This window comes from Asparagus officinalis, chromosome 1 (genome assembly GCF_001876935.1).
Source record: "Asparagus officinalis chromosome 1, Aspof.V1, whole genome shotgun sequence".
In the NCBI taxonomy this organism is placed as follows: Eukaryota; Viridiplantae; Streptophyta; class Magnoliopsida; order Asparagales; family Asparagaceae; genus Asparagus; species Asparagus officinalis.
The window spans coordinates 5,863,163-5,873,627 of record NC_033794.1 but is presented as its reverse complement, the minus strand read 5'-3'; the positions used below and the strand labels follow the sequence as shown (position 1 = coordinate 5,873,627).

Genomic DNA, 10,465 nt, shown 5'->3' with positions numbered 1-10,465 from the left:
GATCAAGAGAACATCAACTGTTCCTACAACAAGCCACAAGGTGTCGATGGAGAGATGAAGTTAAATTGACAAGACATATTCTACGATAAAGCTTTCACTGCACTAATTAATCCATTCTACGTTACATGCTTCGCATCTGTAGCAGCAAACAATTTCTTTTTGGAAATAAATGACTCGTAGCAAAGCATATTAGAATAATTATCATCGCTACACTCGCAAAAAAAAAAAATGTGATATCAATATCTCGAGGGTTCTTGCTGTTGGGCTCAACAGTCATTGTGCCAACCAACGCTTCACCTTCACAAATGGTCAGCACATCTTCAAGGTACAGAACAGTCTGCTTCCAAGTGCCAACCAACGCTTCACCTTCACAAATGGTCAGCACATCTTCAAGGTACAGAACAGTCTGCTTCCAATGAGTCCCCCTGGATTTTGGTCCTGCACCAACACAAGATTTTAAGGTTTCATAAGATCAAGGGCTCATTAGATCATGATACACGTCAAGCTACGAAGCACACAGCGAATGGGAGGTGCAAGTGCAATTAAATTTATCAAAGGGATTACAATTCACTTGGATTATAATCCACTTGATTATAATCTAAAAATGATTATGAACAAAGTGGATAAACAATCCATAATGTCAAAACGTGCTCCAACTCCCTGCCAAAAAAACCAAGGAGGTGCAAGGGCAATTAACCCCAACATTTACTCATTATTACAAGATGTAATTGCCTAATTGGGCAACAATGGCGAAGCTTTAACACATAGGGAAATTTGATCAATTTATGCATCTTTATTTCCCGTTTTTACTGTCTTTTACCAGATCACAGCCACAAGATACATGTATGCATCCGTTACTATATGGATACTAAATACCTCTAAATAATAAAATATAGATACCCATATAAATATATTTTGCTAATTTTTCGAAATAAGAATCTAGACCTGTATCTCGAATATCTAAACGCACGTATCAATTAGATTACAACCACACCACTTTTCCAATATAGAAACTCATTGGCAAGTCATTTGCAGCAACTAATTTTACCGCTCAATTCAAAGAGTTTTAAAGCCATCATACATCATGTAACCAAGAAGTCCATGAATCTGTCCCTCCAGAGCTCTCACCAAAGAAAAAATAAAAAAGTTGCAGCAGAAAATACAACCCCGAACGTACTTTAGGGCTTCACATGCTCTAGAATGAACTGTTCGATCTGAGATACTTCACCATTAAGAGCAGATGATCCGGCCACTGTGATTTTGTTAACGCACTGAGAGAAGGTGAATGCCTCTCCGGGTACACCAAGGGTGTATTCGTTAGTAATGTCAGCAGTAGAAATGGCAGTTCTTGATGTTCGAAGCTTGTCACTGCCAAAAAATAAGGGCATAATTAACCATCTAAGAAATCGAGACATTTTAAGAGAGAAAATGTTGCCTTAAGTAATGTCCCTACTACAACTAAAACCTGAATTCGAGTCATTTTAACCCCAAAGTGGGCGTCCCTAATGGAAAATATGAATATCTCTAATGGAGAATTCCCCAGTGATTGGCGTTCTGTACATGAGAGAGAGAGAGAGAGAGAGAGAGTGTGTGTGTGTGTGTGTGTTGCACGTGCTTCCATTGTGCTTTTGTTGACGCCATTAACACAGTTCAAGATTCCTGTATGGCGCAAAAGCTCCAGTTCAATTGTACAACCCAATTTCATGCACATATTTGTATTGACTGTCCACAAGATCTACTCAAGAAAAGGAAAAAATTCACACTACCATGAACTTCAGGGAGTTTAGCACAAACTACCATAAACTTATTTTTTTAGAAAAAACTACGATGAATTTTTAAAACTACAGAAAATCCATGAACTATCAGCAAAACATCGCTAATTGCGTGAACATTTGGGATAAAAAATAGAAACTACCTCTTTTTATATATTAGCCTCCCACGTAGTTCATGAACATGTGGCATATGAAGCACATGACAACTTACCCAAGTCAATTATGGTAGTTTAGTTCATGATAGTTTCACGGTAGTTTTTGTAAAAGAAAAGGCCCAAACTTCATGATAGTTTTGTGAAATTTAATTCCAAAAAAAAAAAACATAATTACTCTAAACGCCTGGTGGAGGCCAAACGTAAAAGGCAAATATTTAGTTTCAACTTTTGATAAGAAAATGATAGCTGAGGACAACCGAGCAAGCAGATATGTAATTTCATGACCAAGTTAAACATAATTTCGAAACTGAACAAGCAGATACGTGACACCATAAGCATGTGCCTATTTCCATTTTCCAAATATATTGAATTTTGTCAAAACATATTTATTGACATTAAATTGCAGAACACATTCATCATAACGAGTAAGAGTAAAGTTTTGAACTTACATTTCCTTCTCTAACTGCTTCCTGATGAACTCCGTTGAGTGAGCTGTCACTTTATCAGACTTGTTGCACACTATCAGAATGGGTATCTTCTTCTTTACTACACTTGCTTTTGTCAGTATATCATAGAGATACCTACAATGAGAAGAAACGATGTTTTAGGAAAATAGGGCGACAATATTATAAGGAGATTGAAAAGAATGCGGTAAGTGATTACTCAGCAGCTGCTCGACAATTTGGTAAGAAATCTAAAGCATCCACAACAAAAATAAGGCCAGCTGCCTGTGGTAAATAGTCATCAATCTTCGGCCGAAGTCGAGAATGACCAGGAACATCAACCACATGGACTGGTTTTCCTTTGCCCTTCAGTGCAATTGTGATAGTTAATTCAGAAGTGAACATAAAGACTGTAAACATCATGTTCAATTATCTTACACATGATAATATCATTTCATTTAGTAAGTATATGTCTATATGATCTTTCAGCATTATTTATAACTAAGCAATTATTTAACATGCACCATTTACCTTATCAGCTTCAGAATGCAGAACAAAACTATCGTCATTCGGTTCCATTGACGTGACAGTGCCTTGATGAGAGGAGCCATCACGAAGCTATCAGATGAAAATTGATATACATAAGTTTTTGGGTTGAAAAGCACAAAAGATACAGTGAGGTAAAAGCATAAACAATTACCTATCATTGTAATGAGATTATGGTGTCAATTTAAACATTTCAAATCAGCATCAGAACGTAGTAAAAGATGAACATATCATATGAACAATAACGCATCGGTATCAGATGAAGCTGCACATGCTTACTTGTACTTGAAATTGACACTTGTACTTGAAATTGACAAGAGAGGGAGGGGGGGGGGCGGGTTTGTAAAAAGAAAAACATCGTGCTGTCTAAGTTAAGCTGGTAATAGGATTTCATATTGCAAGAAACCCACCTGTCAAAATATAGTACAGCACTAACTATATCAAATAAGCAATGCATTGGTATCACATGAAGCTTCACTATTTTACTTAAAATAACCTTAAAGTAACAAGAAAGGAGGCAAATGAGAACACCAGCAGTAACTAAGTTAACCTGGTAATAGGAAAAGCATAACTTATCATACTGCAAGAAGCCCGTCTGTCTTATTTGCAAGGGAATTCTTAGAGCTTCCAAGAGAGGTAGAAGTCAAACGTTTATGCTAATTTTGGCCTCAAAAGAAGTTTCAAGCTTGTTCTAGGTTCTCTTCCTCAAACTATACATGTGTTCCTCATACCGACATAGACAAAGAATTAAGTACAAATCCTCAAAGATCGCCAGCACCTCAAACCCACCAATATGAACCCCAATATTAGGCTGTGGGCTTGCAGCACAAAATTGCTGGGAAATTTACAGTCTCCAAACGCAAGTGACTGTTGCCTTCCAACATAGAGCCTCATTTATGTCATAAATCTTTGTTTATTCAATTCCTTTACAGTACATATTCCATATATTCCAAGTCCTATACCATACTATACTCACATCTTACGGTTTTATCACCTCTACTGTTACAATACCACTATTAATTTGTACTACTTAAGACAGATCTGAGGAGATCCTCAATTTTTGTCTGGGGAAGTCCACTTTCATTATTTGGATTTCCCCGATAGATTAATTGGAGTCATTATTTGGACTTAGCATAAAACCACTGTAGACAGTAAGTCAAAGGCTGCATATCATATCCAGCCTAGTTTCACCTGAGTTACCAAAATCACATTTTAGAACGTGGGTGGTATTTGAGTACTTAGTAGTACAATAAGAATCCTCTGTTTTCCTGTTTGATATGATCTATTTATTGATTTTCCAGTTAGGCTTTGCAGATGTATACTTAGTGATAGGTGGTAATCGTATCATTGAATAGCTCTCCGATCAGCTAAGTATCAAGCCAAACCAAAAAGAGAAAAGAATCGTTGGAGAATATGCCTGTTTTGCCTATCACGAATTGCTTTACCTTCAGTCTCATTTTTCAATCCCATGAGTGTTGCATCAAGTTTTAACTTCCTCTTTCATATTAAGGATAATTGCTTATGCAGCTTACTTCCCTAAGATTCAACCTATTATAGTAATATTAAGCGAGATCTTCAGAGGAAAGTGATATGGATACTGCAGTATCCACATCCAGATATTTTGAAAAGCGTATCAATACACATTCATAGCCATATCGGGTACAAAAGATATTCAGGGAAACATAATATATGGAATCTTCAATGACTTTCAGCTCTTTTACCTTTCCATATGCTAGCATATCCACTCCTTTAGTAAGATAAATATATCACTATCTCCTACAAGTAGAAATCTATGTCCGTTTTCAAAGCACGAAGAGTATTTGATCAGATTCGTGATTGTTCTTATGAGGAAACACTTATGATACTGGAACTCATTCCTTATCGAGCATCTTATCCCATTTTAAAATTGGTTTATTCTGCAGCAGCAAATGCTAGGCATAATATGGGCTTGAACGAAGCTGATTCATTCATTAGTAAAGTAGAAATCTATGACCTTCAAGAACTGGCCCATTAATGCGTAAGTGGAAGTTTTCACCAGACCAATAATGTTTAATTGTACTGTCATGAGCCTAAGAATGTTGATGTTCCATCACTATCAGCAGTCGAATTTAATAGTTTCGAGAAGCTACTGTCATACCTGGTAGAAAAGAGTAGTTTTTCCACTGCCGCTCAAACCCGCAAGAACTATTGTGTTAGACTTTCTGCGCCTAAGGCAACTCACTGTGATCACAAACAAGTAGATCGAATTAAAGAACCATCTGAGTCTGATAATGGTAATTAGGAAAGACAAGCAGAATGAGATTTGATGAATAGATATGAAGATAGTTCATGTATGTCCGCATATGCATGCCTCAAATTGGACATGGTGTAAATCAGCAAATGTAAAGAAAAAAAGGATTGAAGCAAAATTGTCGAAAGTAGAATAAACAGAACAAATTCAAGCTCACCTATAATCTACCTTTTCTCTTCCTTTCACTGGTTTCCCACTATCAAAACAAGTATACTGAACTTTAAACTGCAGAAAATTGCAGTGTCATTTACCATGCAGCTAGTACTGCAGCAAAAGCTGCAGGTCCAACGTACTTGAAGGATGCACTTCCAGCTGAGTTTCAAGCTCATCATTTGATTCGATATTGAAGAATAATTTAAACAAAGTTCACAGTGTATGAGGGCTTAGCCTTTTTTTTCTTTTTCTTTTTTATGAGTGGCATTTATATAAATGGAGAAGCAATTGAATTATTAAAACAAATGGATTCAGTTTGCAGTAACCAATAAATCAACTTGATTTCTATAAACCTTGAGCACCATAACTAGCCAAACAATAGAACGGCACTTTTCTGTGACAGGAAATGCTACAGGTAAATCGCATGCAAACCAAACAGCATACAGAATCCTTCTGATGAGAACCCTTCTAGAGACTTTAGATTTCACAATAGCCATTGGAAGATATGCAAGATCTCCTTCAGCGTCATCTTTGTTAGAACAGTCATTGTCTCTAAGTGTTCAAGAAGAATTGGTTATATTTCTTTGTTCGAGTTATAATTTGGTCGAAACTGTCTCACTCAGGTTAGTATTTGAGTAGGAAATGGAATGTTTTCCTATATGCAGTATGCAACAATGTCATCTAGAAATTTCAGAACTGCTTTTGAAAATATTTGATATTTGATTGCTACTGATTATCCACGTTCGTTGCTTCCTCTGGGTTTTTTTATTCATTCTAGTATTCTACTTTAATTAACTATCTTTCACCGTCCTCTCCTTTTTAGGTAGAACCATTTTCCACCTTATCCGCTCCACATCCGGAAAGGAATTTAGCACTCGGATTTAGAATGTATTTCAATAAACGAAATATAATGGAGCCTTAAATTCTCTAAACCAAACAATTAACCATAGGAAATAGTTTTGGAGTTAAGAATATATATCCTAGAGCATTTCGTAAAAAAAACTTGTTAATTACTTTCTTATACAACATCGTCTGTGAATGTGTGTGGTATCATTCAGATCCAGAAATTTTCAAAACAAATGAAACTTTAAAAATTAATGTAACAACACATTGCACCAAGATAAACACACCATCATTCTTGTCGGCAACATCATCATGTATAGGCTTTAATAATAGTTAATCATAGTAATTCTAGAATATGTGTCATGAATTTGCAGCTTGGCTGGTCTAACTTAGGTAAGAGCATATAACTTAGTAAATCCTAAGATGTAATGCTCTTATTAGTTCAGTAAGCGGGGGCTTGGACTAACAGTCAGCTTAAAGGGCTGTCTCTGTAGTATACAGACGTTAATTAGTTAAATTAGAATCCTGGTGGCCAATTAGCCCGTCTTTTATCTAAGTAATTTTGATCATTCGCAATATCTATCCTATATTACAAAGGACAAGTTTAATCTTTGGGCCCGTCACTTCGTATTTCCCAAAAATATCCTAATTAAATTACATATATTATAAATATGTTCCTGTCAAGAATATGTTTCATCTTTGGAATTTGATGAGTTGGTCTTAGTCTTCATAAGACACTGTTAGTGTGTGATCAGTATGAATATGCCTGCTGCAATATTTAGAAGACAAAAAAATACCGCATATATTTTTCCTCAAATTTCTTAACCCAAAAGTTCGACGGACAAAAGAACTGTATGCCATTAGTGTGAGAAGGGCTCTCTCGACCCAAAGAAAGAACAAAGAACAGAGAAGATGAGAAATTGGATACTGATGCACAACATGTTACGAACCCCCATATTGGTCCAAAGTACTCTATACTTCTATTGTGTGAAAAAAAAATATCGTTCTTACAATTTTACTTCCAATTTCTGAGGCTTCTTCATCATGGATAGACACTGTTCCTCAATAAATCTATCTTAATAGTTAATATGTTTTATAACATAGTTACATGTTTTACAAATAAATTGTCTGGTAAAAAGTCCCCATAATACTAAGTGAAATCCTACCTAGTAGGATGGATAATAACCAAGTTAACATTCAATTCAATTGTGCCGTCATGATCATTAGTAAAATCACCTGATGGAGACCACAAACTATGACTCAAAATTAACTGTGTCCAGTTAATCATCATTGATAATTTGTGTATCAAGCTAAACTTTGATGACCAGATCGAACGACAGAAATAGATATGATGACAATATCTATATGAAAGCCCGCTAATAACTTTCACATGATTCTAAGATCAAAGAACCCAGCATGTTTGTGTAATCATTGGAAACCCCATACCACAACATGCAATACTGCACATGTTGGAAGTGGTAAACTTACAAAAGGTTAAAGATCTAAGAACCCATCATGTTTGTGTAATCATTGGAAACCCCATGCCACAACATGCAATACTGCACATGTTGGAAGTGGTAAACTTACAAATGGTTAAAAAGACATAAATATCAGCAACTCAAAAACTTGAGGTTAAAGTTGTAATCGTTGATAACCTAAGTGCCTAACTCAATCTGGAATTATCCAATACTAACATTTACAATCAGAATTCATCACATCTAAGACCCATAACATGCAAATCACATACACCAACAGTTCAGTACAACCAACAAGCACTAAACATTATAAACAGGAACAGCTGAGGGGAAGGCAATAAGGAGTCAAGGACCATCTTTTAAAGATGTAAATATTGATGTCAGGATATTGAGCAGATCTAAGACAGATCCCCTCGACTAGAATGCATACAAATGCCAAATATTCACATTGATTCCAGAAGAAAATTCACTTCAAGCTAATACTTAGCTATTCAAACTAAGATTTTAAATCAGATAGCATAAATTTATATGCTACTTTGCTTTAGAGCATAACTGCATTGTAATTGTAAAATTTTAAGTTCAGACCTAAGCAGCAATAGCAGTAGCCAGTAGGACACCATGCAATTTCTAATAATTATTGGATTCAGGCACTAGTCACCCATTTTAAGGTTTGAAATCTTGTATATAATTAGCAAGAAATTTTCATTTTGTTTTTTCTGTTCATTTTAATTCAAAATTTATTTTAATTTTCATCTATTACCATTCCTTACGATACCTCCAGAACATATGGGGGAAAAAAGGTTTACCTATATATGCTTCAAAATTATATATTAGTCATAGATGAATAAGGATACACCCAAATAAGTGAGACTTACATTATCTAGGGATAAGATATTTGACTAATTCCAATTGGATTAGAATTAGATCATTTTCTCCCTTTAAATGAGAACTTACTGTGAAAAGAAAAGAAATAAGAGAAAATAACATTGACATCTCCTCTTTCCTCTCTCAATTCTGTATTTTTTTTAGTTAGTCGCGGTTATTCGTGGGAGCTTTTCACCATCTTGGTGTATTGCTTCCCGACCATTGCTTGAAAATCAAGGCGCATGGCAATCCCTACATAAGATCCGGACATGTATATCTCTAAACAAGAGATTTAATTTCATGTATATGCATAGTTTACAGTTCAAATATATCTTATTTGCAGATTTGCCCTAAAATCTGAATATTTACTAAACTAGCCCTACATTCTACCAAATTGACTTAAATATTCCTCTCGTTTAACGCTGTTAATATCAAAATGAGAAGGACTAAAATGACAACAATACCCCCTTTCTCTCCCTAAAAAATAAGGGTTTTTTTCCTACACACCCTAATGCTACCCTATTTACAGATTTACCCTCCCCTCAAATATGCATATTTGCTAATTTACCCTCAAATGATTAAGGTATAAAATTACAATGTGGGAGAATGTAAGGCTAAATCAGCAAATATGCAGATTTTGGGGGTATATCTGCAAAGTGGCTAGATTTGGGGAGTAAATAGGCAAAAAACCCCATAAAATTGCTTGTATTAAATATTAACAAGTTTCTAGCTTATGCCAGTAAATTTAGGGTACATTTTGATGATACAACAAATTACCTACAATTCATTAACAAAAACAAGTATCAATAAGCAAGAAATCGATTAGAGAGCAGACTTACACAACACAAATAGAAAAGAAGTGAGGACGACGATGGCTACAGCGGCGACAAGATCCATCGGCTGCTGATGCCGAGCCCATTGCTCCAATTCACGAAACCCTTCCTTCGCCCTCTGAATGCACTGATCCATGCCCTGCAACGACTTCAAACAAAATCACTTGCTAATTTTGTGCCCTAATTCTTTACAAGTCTCCAATTTCTGTGATGAATTTCAGTATTGGATTAGGTTTAGAGATGAAAGTAATAATCGAAGTTGAGAATACCTTAATTGTCTCGAAAACTCAAGAGGGGAGAGATGGACCTTCCTGTCTCAAAAACCCTAGAGTGAGAGATTTGTCGTCAGCTTGCGCCCTTTGCTGCGTTGTAATTAATAATATTAAAAAAACAAATCTATTGAAGCGATTCTTACTAAAACTTTACCATATTTGAATATCAAGAGTTGAGAAAATATGGTGATATTTTAATATGGTGATATTTGAAACCCTAAAATTTCAACCTTCTAGACTTCTCTTTACAGTTTCATAGTAGTGGTTTTCATAACCTATCTCATTCAAGCTCGCCCCACGCTGCAGCCTTCGTCTTTCAGCCTCAACGAGCGATTAGGTCCCTCTCGAGGCCTCTCTCGCTATCGCCTGAAGAACAGGCAGAAGATCACAGGGCCTCTTCTCGCAGAAATTGAAACTTTCCTCTTCAAATTCATCACTAAACTAATGGTAAAATACGAAGCTCTAGAATTTCCCCATCTTGAGTTCTCTTTACAGTCTCATCCTTTGTCTCTGAACCTGTCATATTATTAATCTATATGTGGTTTTCGTTGATTAATGCATGATGAACTGTTTTTAGATACCCAGCTGGAAATTGCGGTATTGCCAATTAAACAAGGGACTTAACATTGAATTGCATTTATGTTTTACATGTACAGATGTAAGTTGGACCTAATTGGAAGAGAGAAACCTAAATAGAATTTCTATACCAGAAAATACTTATTTTGTTGTCTTCATATATTTTAAGGTTCTACTGCATGTTATTATATAGTAAGGCTAAAATACCAACATGGTCTCTCTACTCTATTACAAAAGTTTGTT

At 35.6% G+C, this 10,465-nt stretch overlaps 1 protein-coding gene across 2 annotated transcripts; it reads right to left on the bottom strand.

The window, feature by feature from the left end:
• On the bottom strand, window positions 896-9,796 carry LOC109847099 (signal recognition particle receptor subunit beta-like). 2 transcript variants are annotated; one of them, XM_020416344.1, is made up of 7 exons: window positions 9,644-9,796; window positions 9,381-9,513; window positions 5,054-5,136; window positions 2,902-2,988; window positions 2,591-2,736; window positions 2,377-2,508; window positions 896-1,368 (listed from the first exon to the last, which is right to left on the bottom strand). In XM_020416344.1, the coding sequence occupies exons 2-7, from the start codon at window positions 9,508-9,510 to the stop codon at window positions 1,179-1,181; spliced, it is 768 nt and encodes a 255-aa protein (XP_020271933.1). In that variant the 5' UTR covers window positions 9,511-9,513; window positions 9,644-9,796; the 3' UTR covers window positions 896-1,178. The 2 variants fall into 2 exon arrangements, with proteins under 2 accessions (XP_020271933.1, XP_020271939.1); XM_020416350.1 differs by having other exon boundaries at window positions 9,381-9,522; window positions 9,644-9,792.

Coding starts and splice junctions, on each gene's coding strand:
- LOC109847099 (XM_020416344.1), bottom strand. CDS start 9,510: ATGGATCAGTGCATTCAGAGGGCGAAGGAAGGGTTTCGTGAATTGGAG. Junction 5,137..9,380: donor TTCTTTTCTATTTGTGTTGT/GTAAGTCTGCTC, acceptor TTGTGATCACAG/TGAGTTGCCTTAGGCGCAGA. Junction 2,737..2,901: donor TGCATTCTGAAGCTGATAAG/GTAAATGGTGCA, acceptor ATTGCACTGAAG/GGCAAAGGAAAACCAGTCCA.